Source organism: Thalassophryne amazonica, chromosome 5, assembly GCF_902500255.1.
Source record: "Thalassophryne amazonica chromosome 5, fThaAma1.1, whole genome shotgun sequence".
NCBI lineage: Eukaryota > Metazoa > Chordata > Actinopteri > Batrachoidiformes > Batrachoididae > Thalassophryne > Thalassophryne amazonica.
Genome location: NC_047107.1, coordinates 122418017 through 122434863, shown reverse-complemented (window position 1 = coordinate 122434863; position 16847 = coordinate 122418017). Strand labels below are relative to the sequence as shown.

Below are 16847 nucleotides of genomic sequence, written 5' to 3'. Positions count from 1 at the left end.
CTACGCAGAGAGGGACTCAAATCCTGCAGTGCCAGGCATGTCCCCCTGCTTACGCCAGTACGTGTCCAGGCCCGTCTGAAGTTTGCCAGAGAGCATATGGATGATCCAGAAGAGGATTGGGAAAATATCATGTGATCAGATGAAACCAAAATAGAACATTTTGGTAAAAACTCAACTCCTTGTGTTTGGAGGAAGAAGAATGCTGAGGTGCATTCCAAGAACACCATATCTACTGGGGGTGGAAACATCATGCTTTTCCGCAAAATCATGCTGTTTTCTGCAAAAGGGACAGGACAAGTTATCTGTGTTAAGGGAAGAATGAACGGGGCCATGTATCGTGAGATTTTAAGCCAAAACCTCCTTCCTTCAGTGAGAGCATTAAAGATGCAACGTGGCTGGGTCTTCCAGCATGACAATGATCCCAAACACACAACTCAGGCAACAAAGCAGTGGCTCCATAAAAAGCATTTCAAGGTCCTGGAGTGGCCAAGCCAGTCTCCAGACCTCAACCACATAGAAAATTTGTTGAGAGAGTTGAAAGTCCATGTTGCCCAGCGACAGCCACAAAACATCACTGCTCTAGAGGAGATCTGCATGGAGGAATGGACCAAAATACCAGCTACAGTGTGTGCAAACCAGGTGAAGACTTACAGGAAACGTTTGACCTCTGTCATTGCCAACAAAGATTATGTTACAAAGTATTGAAATGAACTTTTGTTATTGACCAAATACTTATTTTCCACCATAATTTACAAATAAATTCTTTAAAAATCCTACAGTGTGATTTCCTGGAAATTTTTTTCTCATTTTGTCTCTCACAGTTGAAGTGTACCTTTGGTGAAAATTACAGACCTCTCTCATCTTTCTAAGTAGGAGAACGTGCACAATCAGGGGCTGACTAAATAATTCTTTACCCCACTGTACATAAATATTCACACTCTTTGCTCAATACTTTGTTGATGCACCTTTGGCAGCAATTACAGCCTCAAATCTTCTTGAATATGATGCCACAAGCTTGGTGCACCTATCTTTGGGCAGTTTTGCCCATTCCTCTTTGCAGCACTTCTCAAGCTCCATCAGGTTGGATGGAGAGCATCGGTACACAACGATTTTCAGATCTCTCCAGAGATGTTCAATCAGATTCAGGTCTGGGCTCTGGCTGGGCCACTCAAGGACATTCACAGAGTTGTCCTGAAGACACTCCTTTGATATCTTGGCTGTGTGCTTAGGGTCATTGTCCTACTGAAAGATGAACCGTCGCCCCAGTCTGAGGTCAAGAGCGCTCTGGAGCAGGTTTTCACCCAGGATGTCTCTGTACATTGCTGCATTCTTATTTCCCTCAATCCTGACTAGTCTCCCAGTTCCTGCTGCTGAAAAACATCCCCACAGCATGATGCTGCCACCATCATGCTTCACTGTAGGGATGGTGCCTGTGCCTGGTTTCTGTACCCTTCCAAACATTTGTGGGATTTCTTAGTTGATATATATATATATATATATATATATATATATATATATGCAAAAAATGTAAAAAAAAAAATAATAATAATAATAATAAGGGCACTCAGTAGAGTGCATACATCTGTCTGTTATTGTGATTACTGATTTTTGATCCAAATAATACAACATTGAACCTTTGATTTTGACCCTGACCTTTCACTGTATGTATTGCCCTTTGACCCTGATTGCTCATTTTTGGTCCACAGCCAGCAGCAGTTTGATGTGGATCTTTATCTCTATTCTTTTATCCTCATTGCTGACCATCGCTCCTGATCCTGACTTTGATGGAACCAATTGACTATTGATTTTTGATGCTTTCAATCCATGAACTTTGATTCTCCACTTTGACCACAAATCCTCATCCTTGTTTATGTTTCATATTTTTTGTTCCTGAAGTTTAAACCTGTTATTTGATTGATTGAAACTTTGATCCTAATTGCTGACCATTGACGCTAATTATTGAACACTGATCATGAACTTTGACCTGCTTGCAAATCTTGGTCATGTTCCTGATGTTTGATCTTACTAATCTTTGATACTGATTGCTGACCATTGGTCATAATTTTGGCCTTTGATCAAAAGTATTTGCCTTTAATCTTCCTGGACTTGTATCCTGAAGTTTGTTTGCATTTCACTTAAAAAATTGAAATCCCAGATCTTTTAACCCGCTTTTTAATCCCCCCCCCCCCAGCTTTCAATAAAATGAGTTGAATATTGCTTCACACTATTAATTAAAATCATCATATGACCAAGGATAAAAAATCATTACCTGAATCAAATATTGGCAAGTTAATTTTACAAATGTAACTGAACAATCCAATCCTAGGGAATGTATAAAAAGAAAAGGTTTCATCTTCATTTATACTCTGAGGTTTGGAAAAAGGTCGTCAGTGGTCCTGAGGGAATAATCTGGGCTCAGACATATAAAGGACCCTGCTTTCACAGACAACTAGAGCCTGTGACATATTTAGAAAATATTTATTCCAGTCATTCAGAAACACCGGAAATCCTGTTTGGTTCTGACATCAGCAGAGTCACAGTTCCCGCAGACACTCTGAAACATCTCCAAAAGTACTTTTCAGACTCTGTGGTACTACACAAGGGTCAGTGCAGCGCAACAAAAACTCTGTCCAAACCTCATTCCATTAATGGCTTTTTATTTATTTATTATTTTCCTGAAAATGTGAAGCAGACACGAGCGATGTGAGGAGCTGCTCATAGATTCTGGCTTTGTGGTGAAGGTGAAACCACATCCTGTTCTGGCAAACTGCAGCATGAAGCATTACTCAACATCACAACGTCTTGAGACAGAACTCTGCAAAAAAGAGGCAGGGCAGGCAGGGGTTGAATCTTTGAGGGGCTGCTGGAGTGCCCTCGGGCCTGATGTACAGTCTGTCACAATGATGGAGTGAAACTCAACTACAACTCTACTTTTTTTTGTTTTTTTGCAGTATCGCAGTGTGTCAGTAAGAGTAGTACACGACAGTGAGAGTACTACACTAACGCTGTGGTATCTGGGGATGAGCACCGCCACCACTGGCATCTGCTAATATAAGTGATTATGAAATCCAGACGCCATCTGAGAATATCAGCAGCAGGGGTGGTGGCCAAGTGGTTAATGCGCTTGGTTTCAGTTCAGAAGGTTCCGGGTTCAAATCCCACCCCTGCCACATTTCTCCATGTAATGTGGAGTTGCGTCAGGAAGGGCATCCGGCATAAAACTTGTGCCAATTCAACATGCAGATCCACCTTGGATTTGCTGTGGCGACCCCAAGTGCAAACAAGGGAGCAGCCGAAGGGACTTACTTTATCTGAGAATATCAGCACTAAATGTCTAATTTTTTTTATAAAATGAATGATGATAATAATAATAAAATAGTGTCAGCTGCTAATGTGTGAATATTTTGGATTACATTTGTTGCTTTTCAATGCACTTTCCTGCAGAGGTGCAGCAGAACTCTGCAGGAAACCTTTGCACACACAAAAAAAACCCCTCATGACACAATGAAGAAAATGTATTTCCATGCAGGTGTTTTACTTCCACTTTGCATTTACAGCAGAAACAAATGAAAGAAACTATGAATAAAACAGATTCCGTCAGATCTCAGAAGTGAGGCAGATTAGGTCCTGGTTAGAACTTTGCCAGAAGACCACTTGGGAAAACAAGGGACTGTGTGTGGTTCCCCATGCAGAACAGGATGTGTGTGTGTGTGTGTGTGTGTGTGTGTGTGTGTGTGTGTGTGTGTGTGTGTGTGTGTGTGTGTGTGTGTGTGTGTGTGTGTGTGTGTGAGGAATTACTTGTTGAGCAATTTAAGCATCTGCATCAGAGTCTATTTTCCATATTGTTTGATGTCCTACAGTGACACAGATGTCCACACAGTGGCATCGTTGCTGAAGCTGTACCTGCGGGAGCTACCGGAGCCTGTGGTGCCCTGGACTCAGTATCAAGACTTTTTGGACTGCACCAACACGCTGGACTGCAGCAGATCAGCAGTACGTCAGCGTGTGTGTGTGTGTGTTTGTGTGTGTGTGTATCATGTTGTGACACTTTGTGCCCTTTAATCTGCCCTCAGATGTCTCAGGGTCGAGAGCAGCTGGAAAAGCAGATTGCACTTCTTCCCAGAATCAACTACAACCTCCTGAGTTACATCTGCAGGTGAACAAAATTCTCAGTGTTCATTTATCATAAAATCAGCACGACACCAGAATTTATGTTATTCTCACCCAACGGCGGCTGGTACTGATTTTTAGAGGACGCACCTTCATATTTTCATGAAGTGGGGTTTGCTGCAGGGCTGCAGTACATTTTACTAGTTAAATGGTAAATGTACTGCATTTATATAGCGCTTTTCCATCTGCATCAGACGCTCAAAGCTCTTTACACATCAATGCCTCACATTCACCCCGATGTCAGGTTGCTGTCATGCAAGACGCCCACTACACACTGGGAGGAACTAGGGAATTAAGGACAAGGCCCAAGAGCCTTTAGTGATTTTTCAGTCACGCTGGAATTTGAACCAAGGATCCTCTGGTCTCAAGCCTTAACGCTTAACCACCAGACCATCACCTCTCCTGTTGTATCTAATTGTTGTATCTGATAAACTGCCAACTGTGTGTATATTTATTTGTAGGCAAATACAGCAACCTTGCTCTCTCTCTCTCTCTCACACACTCACACACACCTGTCGGATGACACTCATAATCAGTCAATGCATTAAATGATCACTGCGTAGAACTACTATAAAATGTTCAGGCGGCCGTTCACAGAGTGCTATTATTACTCTGTTAGTCTCTGTAGGAGCATGTCTCATTTTAAAAATCACCAGTTGATGAAGTTGTTCGGCTGCATGCTATTAAATACCTGCTTCTTGTTTTGAATACAGCTGGTGAGACAAGCTTTGATTTGGAGCTTTGATTTAATGCCTCAAATATTCCAGAGTGCTTCAGCTACAGTCTTTGCTTCACATTGTGCGATGTTATGCGACGTTACCTTGATATGTAGCGTTATCAATCGATAATTCTGTAATGTAGCTTAATTAGTCCACAGTCAGCTTCTTTTTTTGAATTCAGCCTACAAAAAGCTTTGATTTAATGCCTGAAATATTCCAGAGTGCTTCAGCTACAATCTTTGCTTCACATTGTGTGATGTTATGTGACGTTACCTTGATATGTAGCGTTATCAATCGATAATTCTGTAATGTAGCTTCATTAGTCCACAGTCAGCTTCTTGTTTTGAATTCAGCCTACAAAAAGCTTTGATTCAAACCTTTGAATAGTGCTTTGAAGATTCAAAGAGTGCTTGGTACAGTCTTTACTTCGAATTGTATGATGTCATGTGATGTTCACAAGAGGACACAGACAAAATAAAACAAAAGTAGCTGGAAGTTGATCTTGGAACATAAAGCCCGTGGCGGTCGTTGGCATGCCAAGACTTGTCCAGGTATTACAGCCAGACCACCAGATGGTGAGTGAGACTCCTGCCCTGACCGTGAGTGATTCATCCAATGTCCAATCAAAGTAGATCAAGAAACATGAAGAAATGATGCTAGTTCCCCTGAGGGAGAGTTTGATGCTGAAATTAAAACTCAGCCTCAGGTCACGACTGTGAAAAGTTTATGACCTTCCTCAGAATTTCATATGGTCAGTGAACCAAACAGGAAGTGGGCTTTACTCTCATGTACCAAAATAAAAAAAAAGAAAGAGAAATGAAATGCTGGAAGATATTTAAATGCACACTGACAACTCTTACAGTAGTGCTCAGAATAAGAGTAGTGCTATGTGACTAAAAGTAGAGAAGCTTGAATCTTCGACTGGACTGGGTTGCTTGACGCGAGGACGTTTCGCTTCAAACTGCAGAAGCTTCCTCAGCTAAAATTCTTGCTCTGGTAGTCTGACTTCTGTCTTGACTCTTGTAGAGAAGAATAAACAGACGCCAACAAAAGCTGGAGTTTTTAAAACCTAACCAGACCCCTCCTACCGAGAGGCCAACTGCTATAGGCTAGTGACTAAACAATAGCTCTAATTAGCACCTATTGTGCTCTAGTTAGCACCCTCCTAATGACAGGGCAGCTGACGTCTCCTGTCTATCTGGTCTCTTTGTTTTCTGGGACTTCTGCACTTTGTCCAGGGACCATCATGGGTACCCACATACTGTGAGGGCTTTCCGTACAAGTTGTTGTTCTTTAGCCCTTCCCTCTGCAGTTGTGGGCACCTGTAGGACTCTGTGTTGAAGAGTCCTGATCACACCAAGCTTGTGTTCAAGGGGGTGGTTTGAGCCAAAGAGCAGATATTGGTCAGTGTGAGTGGGTTTTCTGTAAATCCCTGTCTGGAGCTGCCTGTTCTCTCCAATCGTAACATCACAGTCCAAGAAGGCTAAATGGTTGTTTCTGGCATCCTCACGTGTGAACTTGATATTGGAATCCACCGAGTTGACAGGAGACGAAGACAAGAAGAAGAGGAGTGTCTCTCCCTTATTTAGCAGGAGTAGGGGGAAAACTACAGAGGATCTTCAGACAGCACAAAATCCCAGTTTACTTTAAACCGGTTAACACCTTGAGACAGAAATTAGTTCACCCTAAGGACAGGATCCCCAGTCACAAACAGAGCAATGTAGTGTATTCTATCAGATGTCAGGAAAACTGTAATGAACACTACATAGGTGAGACTAAGCAACCTTTACACAAAAGGCTATACCAGCACCGCAGAGAGGGCACAACTGGACCTCAGTCTGCAGTTCATCTCCACCTGAAAGACACTAACCACACGTTTGAGGACAAGGAAGTTAAAATCTTAGCCAGAGAGAAGAAATGGTTTGAGAGAGGTGTCAAGGAAGCATTCTATGTGAAACAGTTGAAACCTAGCCTTAACCGGGGAGGGGATCTGAGACATGCTTTGTCCCCTGTTTACAATGGGGTACTCAGGTCAAAACAGTTTCCGTCTTTTGTTCATGGTAATGAGTCATTCACGTCATCAGGAGAGTCGTCAAGGGAGCCATCAGGAGAGGCTTCCGTCCCATCATTAGGAGGGACAGCTGCCCTGTCATTAGGAGGGTGCTAACTAGAGCACAATAGGTGCTAATTAGAGCTATTGTTTAGTCACTATCCTATAGCAGTCGGCCTCTCGGTAGGAGGGGTCTGGTTAGGTTTTAAAAACTCCAGCTTTTGTTGGCGTCTGTTTATTCTTCTCTACAAGAGTCAAGACAGAAGTCAGACTACCAGAGCAAGAATTTTAGCTGAGGAAGCTTCTGCAATTTGAAACGAAACGTCCTCGCGTCAAGCAACCCAGTCCAGTCGAAGATTCAAGCTTCTCTACTATGGAAACCACCTGGACAACTGAGAGCCTACACAGAAATATGTGACTAAAAAGATTAATCCAGGTTTTGAGTATATTTCTTATTGTTACATGGGAAACAAGGTACCAGTAGATTCAGTAGATTCTCACAAATCCAACAAGACCAAGCATTCATGATATGCACACTCTTAAGGCTATGAAATTGGGCTATTAGTAAAAAAAACAGTAGAAAAGGGGGTGTTCACAATAATAGTAGTGTGGCATTCAGTCAGTGAGTTCGTCAATTTTGTGGAACAAACAGGTGTGAATCAGGTGTCCCCTATTTAAGGATGAAGCCAGCACCTGTTGAACATGCTTTTCTCTTTGAAAGCCTGAGGAAAATGGGACGTTCAAGACATTGTTCAGAAGAACAGCGTAGTTTGATTAAAAAGTTGATTGGAGAGGGGAAAACTTATACGCAGGTGCAAAAAATTATAGGCTGTTCATCTACGATGATCTCCAATGCTTTAACATGGACAAAAAACCAGAGACGTGTGGAAGAAAATGGAAAATGACCATCAAAATAGATAGAAGAATGACCAGAATTAACATTAGTATACACGCGGTCAAGAATGTTTTCGCCCCTTGTTGCGAAATCCACGTTTGTGATAGTGAGGAAGTACTGTTTTCAATTTGGCTTGATTGAAATCGCCCGCGATTATGTTAGCAGCATCCGGATTTGAGTCCTGCATTGAGCACACAGACTGATACAATATAGATAGTGCGTCCTTTGAGTTGTTTAAACACTAGATGTCTCTCTGAGATGCCACCTCAGACTTTGAGGAATCACTTTGAGACTACCGCGTGCTGGGTAATCGGGAGAGTCGGGAGTTTTCCCAGTGGGCTGGTCCAACCTGGGGCCGTTGTGAGGGGATGTTAATATAGGCATACTTATATGACCACCACTAACTGTTAGGCTACGCAGCAAGACACTTGGGCTGCTGTATCTTAAAGAGAAGACATAAAGTGTTATAAATGTTTTACAATCACGAAAATTCACAAGAAAATAACTTAAGACTGCTTCTTTTGCAACGCTGTTATCTTTTCCAAAGCCTAAGGTAGGGACATCCCATTACACATTTAACACCCCTATGCATTCATTACAGTTAGTTCAGTCCAACCGAGCCCTGTGCGCTCAGATGGGACTTGCGCTACTAGCAAATATAGGAGTGGCCCGTGAGTGAAAAGATGGACAGAAAAAAGCCAGGTGGAGCTGAAAAAGCTAGATTAAGAAAAATAAAAGCTTTGGAGGAAGATGCTGCCAAGTGTCTAAAGCTCACAGATATTTGTTCAAGAAGACAGAGCGAAGATGGAAATGGTAAATAGAGCCGGGCATAACAGATTACGTGCCTGTTGATGCCAGGATGTCAGCCATATCAACATTTGTAGTACAGTACCACCTCTTCCAGCTACTTACAGACTTCACTGGCTGGGCAGACACTGTACGATATTTTCAAACGCTGAAAAATGTTCCCAGCACACCCCTGCTTTGAGAGGAGCATTTGTATGGCGTCTGGAAGGCTTTTTATAAAAAATGTGGAATGGCCTAAATGTCCTCCCTTTCCAAAATGGTCCTCACTAAACAGGTCCTCTACCCATGATGATCCTCACAAAGATATCAGGACAAACACACATGCAGGTAATTTAAAAACACTAGTTTTGTAACTGTGGTTTGTAGTGTATTTTTACGCTGCCTTTCTTCTTCCCTTCAGTTGCTGTGTGGATTATAGAGCTGGACTGAGTTTTCACAGATATTTTTTGTTGTTTGTTTGTTTGCAGGTTTTTGTTTGAGGTTCAGGTGAACTCTAAAGTGAATAAGATGAATGTGGAAAACCTGGCTACTGTGATGGGGATCAACCTGTTCAAACCTCAAATAGAAGACCCCATCACTGTGATGAAGGGTAAGAACATGCGACCCAGTTCATTTAAGCATGTAGACATGGTGGAGAAGATCTACTGAAGTTCAAACCAAGCATCAGAATGAGGAATAAAGAGGACTGAAGTGTGAGCGTGACGTGGTTGATGGCGTCAGACAGGCTGGTGTAGATGTTTCACAGACTGATGATCTACTTGCACAACAATCTCTGACCCAAAAAAGAAACATCCAGTGAGTGGCAGTCCTCTGGGTGACTGTATCTTGTTGATGGTAGAGGTCTGAGGAGAATGGTTACACTGGTTCAAGACAGTAGAAAAGCACCAGTAACTCAGATAAGCATTTGTGGCAACCAAAGGATGCAGAAGAGCATCATATGCTTCTTACAGCAGATGGACTTCAGCAGGTCACATGGGGTGTCTCGACTCCAGAGAGAAACAGTTGGAGATTAGCCAAAAATGTTTCCTGATTTCTGCTGTGACATTCAGATGGTAGGACTTGGGGCAAAACAACACTGGGGAAAGAAAAAGCGTCCATCCTTTTCTGTGGACCAGCGATTCATGTTCATCTGCATCAAATCACACTCAGTATGTTCTCCATCACATATTTCTTTGCCCATCTTGCTTATTTTTGGAATTTAAAAGTCCTTCTGGTACTCACCACAGGCTGAGGGCTTCCTGGAAAAAAAACACAATTCCCTTCTCCATCCATGTACATCTGACTAATCATTTTATCCAGTTGGTGTCAAATAACATCCAGTATGTTGTCCATTGCATTAATTTCATTTATTTATATAGCACCAAATCACAACAAAGTTGCCTCAAGGTGCTTGACACAAGTAAAGTCTAACCTTAGCAACCCCAGAGCAAGAACACAGGTGACAGTGGTAAGGAAAAATTCCCTCATGATTTGAGGAAGAAACCTCAAGCAGACCAGACTCAAAGGGGTTACCCTGTGCTTGGGTCGTGGTACCGACACACTTGACAATACAAATATAGGGAAAACTTTGGGAATCAATGCTGGTGTCCAGGATGGGAGGCTTGCAGAAGAAAACACCCACTCCAATTTCTGGATGGAGCCACACCTCAAACAGAGAGAGAGAGAGAGAGAAAAAATCAGGTGGCAGAAAGACTACACTTATTGCACATTTATTTGTCCATCTAGCTTGTTTTTGGAATTTACAATCCTTATAGCAAGTAACAGCACAGGCCGTGGTGTGCGCATGTGCTACACTGAGTTCCTGTCTGTTGTTAAACTGTCCCGCACAGAAATGCTGTCTTAAAAAGTGAGTTCTTCAAATAGGGTATACTTTCTGCCAGAGTGATTATGTTTTTTCTAGCCCCAGTTCAATCCACTATACTAGCCTCATAGTAGTACACCCTGGGCCCTGCTGTTTGGGAGTGGGATTTCGAGTACTCTTGCCTTGGTGGCTGGTCTGGCATCACCATGGACTTTGACTCATTGGCTCACTGACCCAACCTGTTTCACAGGGATTCTGATCTGTCCCTCAGTGTTCTCTTCACTTTCTCCCTTTTTTTGCTCAGAGTCGCCTCATCTGATTTGCACGTTTTGGCACAAGCTTTACACCGGCTTCCTTTCAACTCCAAATTACATGGAGAATGGTCAGAAATGGTCTTGAACCGGGAACCTTTTCTTTTGGAAGCAAGGGCACTGGTCATTCAATCTCCATGCTGTACAATTACCCAGATGTTGCAAATATATATATATATATACGAGGTCTGTTAGAAAAGTATCTGACCTTATTATTTTTTTAAAAAACCATATGGATTTGAATCACGTGTGATTGCGTCAGCCAAGCTTGAACCCTCGTGCGCATGCGTGAGTTTTTTCATGCCTGTCGGTTGCGTCATTCGCCTGTGAGCAGGCTTTGAGTGAGGTGTGGTCCACCCCTCTTGTCTATTTTTTATTGGGAATAAATGTCTGAATGATTTGGATCTTTGCTGCATCAATTTTTTTCCAGAAACTGTGAGAGACCTCCAGGTGGTAACCATTCGGAAAATTAATATGGCTTTCAGGGACGATTTTATGGGGATTAAACAGATTACGGGGTGTTACTGTCCTTTAAGGACGGCCCACAACTGCTGAGAGCGCGGCGCACTCTCAGCCCCCATCAACAGGCTGACACCCCGCTGGAACAACCAGATCATTTCCAACGTGAAAGCTTTGTTGATCCGGGACCTCGTTTGACTTTCACAAAAAGGCAGAACTTTTTCCGGCACTTTCCACCGTTACAGGAGTTTTTTTCATGGAAAGAAAAGCGGAGGGATGCGCCACGGCATTACGCGGGACAAAACCACCTCGGTGTTGGTCTCTCAGGACAGCTTTCAGGTGGATTTCAGATGGATTCCGGTGGCTTTCCAGTCGTGTGAATATCCAATTGTGATTGTGCATGAGCTGGACATGCCAGAACATGCCCCGTGAGGCTTCATCACGGCGTTGCTTTGCGCTGAGCGGCTGCACCGCGACGCGCGGTGGAGCAGCTTCTCTTTCCATGACAAAAACTCCTGTAACAGTGAAATGTGCCGTTCATTTTTAAACTGGACGCTGTCTTGATCCGGTATGTCATCTGACTAGCACAGGAATTATGAAAAGACGTGGACATCAGCACTTTTTCCGGCACATTAAGACAGATGTGCGGAGGAGTTCCGCGCAAACTCACGCATGCACACAAGGGTTCAAGCTTGTCTGACGCAATCACATGTGATTCAAATCCATATGGTTTTTAAAAAAAATAATAAGGTCGGATACTTTTCTAACAGACCTCGTATATACTGGTGTTCAGAATAATAGTAGTGCTATGTGACTAAAAAGATTAATCCAGGTTTTGAGTATATTTCTTATTGTTACATGGGAAACAAGGTACCAGTAGATTCAGTAGATTCTCACAAATCCAACAAGACCAAGCATTCATGATATTCACACTCTTAAGGCTATGAAATTGGGCTATTAGGAAAAAAAAGTAGAAAAGGGGGTGTTCACAATAATAGTAGTGTGTCATTCAGTCAGTGAGTTCGTCAATTTTGTGGAACAAACAGGTGTGAATCAGGTGTCCCCTATTTAAGGATGAAGCCAGCACCTGTTGAACATGCTTTTCTCTTTGAAAGCCTGAGGAAAATGGGATGTTCAAGACATTGTTCAGAAGAACAGCGTAGTTTGATTAAAATGTTGATTGGAGAGGGGAAAACATACGCAGGTGCAAAAAATTATAGGCTGTTCATCTACAATGATCTCCAATGCTTTAAAATGGACAAAAAAACCAGAGACGCGTGGAAGAAAATGGAAAACAAAAATCAAAATGGATAGAAGAATAACCAGAATGGCAAAGGCTCACCCATTGATCAGCTCCAGGATGATCAAAGACAGTCTGGCGTTACCTGTAAGTGCTGTGACAGTTAGAAGATGCCTGTGTGAAGCTAATTTATTTGCAAGAATCCCCCGCAAAGTCCCTCTGTTAAATAAAAGACATGTGCAGAAGAGGTTACAATTTGCCAAAGAACACATCAACTGGCCTAAAGAGAAATGGAGGAATATTTTGTGGACTGATGAGAGTAAAATTGTTCTTTTTGGGTCCAAGGGCCGCAGACAGTTTGTGAGACGACCCCCAAACTCTGAATTCAAGCTACAGTTCACAGTGAAGACAGTGAAGCATGGTGGTGCAAGCATCATGATATGGGTATGTTTCTCCTACTATGGTGTTGGGCCTATATATCGCATACCAAGTATCATGGATCAGTTTGGATATTTCAAAATACTTGAAGAGGTCATGTTGCCTTATGCTGAAGAGGACATGCCCTTGAAATGGATGTTTCAACAAGACAATGACCCCAAGCACACTAGTAAACAAGCAAAATCTTGGTTCCAAACCAACAAAATTAATGCCTCGCAGATGTGAAGAAATCATGAAAAACTGTGGTATACAACTAAATACTAGTTTAGTGATTCACAGGATTGCTAAAAAAGCAGTTTGAACATAATAGTTTTAAGTTTGTAGCGTCAACAGCAAATGCTACTATTATTGTGAACACCTCCTTTTCTACTTTTTTTTTTTTTTTTTTTACTAATAGCCCATTTTCATAGCCTTAAGAGTGTGCATATCATGAATGCTTGGTCTTGTTGGATTTGTGAGAATCTACTGATACCTTGTTTCCCATGTAACAATAAGAAATATACTCAAAACCTGGATTAATCTTTTTAGTCACATAGCACTACTATTATTCTGAACCCTACTGTATATATACAGTGAGGAAAATAAGTATTTGAACACCCTGCGGTTTTGCAAGTTCTCCCACTTAGAAATCATGGAGGGGTCTGAAATTTTCAACTTAGGTGCATGCCCACTGTGAGAGACATAATCTAAAAAAAAAAATCCGGAAATCACAATGTATGATTTTTTTTAAATAATTTATTTGTATGTTACTGCTGCAAATAAGTATTTGAACACCTGTGAAAATTAGTGTTAATATTTGGTACAGTAGCCTTTGTTTGCAATTACAGAGGTCAAACGTTTTTCCACCTGGTTTTCACACACTGCACCAGGGATTTTGGTCCACTCCTCCATACAGTTCTTCTCTAGATCTTTCAGGTTTGGAGTTTCAGCTCCCTCCAAAGATTTTCTATTGAGTTCAGGTCTGGAGACTGGCCAGGCCACTCCAGGACCTTGAAATGCTTCTTATGGAGCCCCTCCTTAGTTGCCCTGGCTGTGTGTTTGGGGTCATTGTCATGCTGGAAGACCCAGCCATGACCCATCTTCAATGCTCTTACTGAGGGAAAGAGGTTGTTTGCCAAAATCTCGCAATACGTGACCCCATCCATCCTCCCTTCAATACGGTGCAGTCGTCCTGTCCCCTTTGCAGAAGAGCACTCCCCAGAGTATGATGTTTCCACCCCCATGCTTCACGGTTGGGATGGTTTTCTTGTGGTTGGTCTCATCCTCTAAACATGGTAAGTGGAGTTGATTCCAAAAAGCTCTATTCTGGTCTCATCTGACCACATGACCTTCTCCCATGCCTCCTCTGCATCATCTAGATGGTCACTGGTGAACTTCAAACAAGCCTGGACATGTGCTGGCTTGAGCAGGGGGACCTTGCTGCCCTGCAGGATTTTAAACCATGACAGCATCATGTGTTACTAATGTAATCTTTGTGACTGTGGTCCCAGCTCTCTTCAGGTCATTGACCAGGTCCTCCTGTGTAGTTCTGAGCTTTCTCAGAATCATCCTTACCCCACAAAGTGAGATCTTGCATGGAATCCCAGACCGAGGGAGATTGACAGTCACCTTGTGTTTCTTCCACTTTCTAATAAATAATCATAACAGTTGTTGTCTTCTACCAAGCTGCTTGCCTGTTGTCCTGTAGTCCATCCCAGCCTTGTGCAGGTCTACAGTTTTGTCCCTGGTGTCCTTAGACAGCTCTTTGGTCTTGGCTATGGTGGACAGGTTGGAGTGTGATTGATTGAGTGTGTGAACAGGTGTCTTTTATACAGGTAACAAGTTCAAACAGATGCAATTAATACAGGTAAAGAGTGCAGAATAAGAGGGCTTCTTAAAGAAAAATTAACAGGTCTGCGTGAGCCGGAATTCTTGCGGGTTGGTAGATGTTCAAATACTTATTTGCAGCAATAACATACAAATAAATACATACAAATAAATTATTAAAAAATCATACATTGTGATGATTTCTGGATTTTTTTTATTTTTTTTTATTATGTCTCTCACAGTGGACATGCACCTAAGATGAAAATTTCAGACCCCTCCATGATTTCTATGTGGGAGAACTTGCAAAATCGCAGGGTGTTCAAATATATATATATATATATATATGTGTGTGTGTGTGTGTGTGTGAAGGCTGAGGGAGGTTTTTCCTTGTGCTTGTTCATGGGATGGGTAGGGTCACATGTTGCACTTCATGGTAACTTATGATTTAGCACTGTATAAACAAATTGAAATGATGCATTTCAACAGCCTATATTTTGTAGGTAGATGGTGCATCTCCAGATGCAATTTCAGGGAAACATAGATGTGAGACGTGTTTATCTATTTTCCTTTACAGCAACTCCTCAGATTCAGAAGTTGATGACGGAGATGATCAGAGAGCATGAGGCTTTGTTTCCTGTCTCTAAAGACGTGCCGCTGTCCCCTCCCACAAACAAGACTGAAAGCCAGAAGAACACCACGCCTCGAAGCTTCGTGGGCTGGGAGTCTGCAGAGGTACAAGCATCAGGCAACAGAACAAGATGTGTTGAGGGTCCAAGTCAACCGCTCATAGGAAAAAAAGCCAAAATGTCCAAGAAAAACAAACAAACCCAATTGTAAAGTTGCCAGCACAGACAATGAATAAAGCCCTGACATTTTGTACAGCATGTACTTGTTGGTACAACACTGATTAGAGCACTTACCATATCCTCAGGAATATCAGTTGCGGGATTTTTATTTATTTATTTATTTTGCTAATTTGGGAGGAAATTTACTCCATTACAACGTGTATACTGAAAAATATGCATTCAATAATAATGATGATGATGATAATGATGATAACTATTTCCAAAATAAACTCCAGTAACAGAAGTACACTACAACAATGCACAAAAATACTACCAGTGGTGGGCACAGTTCCGCTAATCCGCTAACCGCTAATTATCAAAGATAATGTCTTCATTATCGGATTAGCTTTTCAGATAACTTTGAAAACCATTATCGGACTAATTATCTTCTAAGTTTTGGTCCGATAATTTTTACACCGCTTAAAGTATTTTTTGCAGACGTGGTAAACAAAGCTGAATAGTTACAAACATTTCTGAAATCTAAAATCAGTTGAATACCTACCTGTTAAATGTTTTGTAGTAGATGTGCGGTTCTGTCCTCCATAATCAGAGGAGAGCTGGTTCTAAAAAAAAAAGTTGATCTATCCTCTGGAGGCAAAGGAGAACTTGTCACAGAAAAGAAAAAAATAAAGCTCATTTCTTTTGACCCCATAGTGATTTGCTGGCAATATCACCCAAGTCATCCAAAGGCATACAGTTTTAACTTGTGCTTAAAATTTTAACCAAACTAATTTCTGACAAGTTATTTAAATTAACATCACGTCTGAAGTTTTATAAAGTGAAAATATCAGATATATGTTTTAATTTTAAAGTAATGCACTAATTTTGAAGGTTTTAGTGTGGACATGCTGTGCCCAGTAGTGCATCATGGATAATGTCAGTACATTCACGACAGGAGAAATGCATTTGAGACGCTCTGATCAGGCTCCACACGGACAACAGCATTAAACTCTTTGTATATTGTGCCTAAAACTCTCATGAATATATTCTCTGGATTTATAGATGTTGTTATTGTGTTTGTTTTATGTAAAAATGCCAGAAGAAGCTCAGGTTGCTTCTCATTATTTTCAACTGGAATCATTGCAATTGACTCCTGTTTGCTAGTTAGAGTCCTGCTTATGTCAAACACTGTCTGTCATCTTTGTTGCAGAGTAATATATAAAAGATGTCTGAAATTCAGTTTGCGTTTATTAAATTCCACACATCTTAAACGTAGCAGACAGGGATTATCTGGAATTTTGGTTTGGCAAGTTTTCACGGTCTCTACTGCCATCTACTGGCCAGTAGTGTTCATGGCAGTATTCAC

General features: G+C 41.7%; 1 protein-coding gene across 1 annotated transcript in view; it reads left to right on the top strand.

The window, feature by feature from the left end:
* The window catches only part of arhgap25 (Rho GTPase activating protein 25), a 54199-nt gene that overhangs the window by 21854 nt on the left and 15498 nt on the right, over positions 1-16847 (top strand). The window contains exons 6-9 of the mRNA XM_034171231.1: positions 3861-3993; positions 4074-4156; positions 9109-9230; positions 15271-15428. Of these exons, the coding sequence (XP_034027122.1) occupies positions 3861-3993; positions 4074-4156; positions 9109-9230; positions 15271-15428 (496 nt within the window). The remainder of the gene's footprint in view (positions 1-3860; positions 3994-4073; positions 4157-9108; positions 9231-15270; positions 15429-16847) is intronic.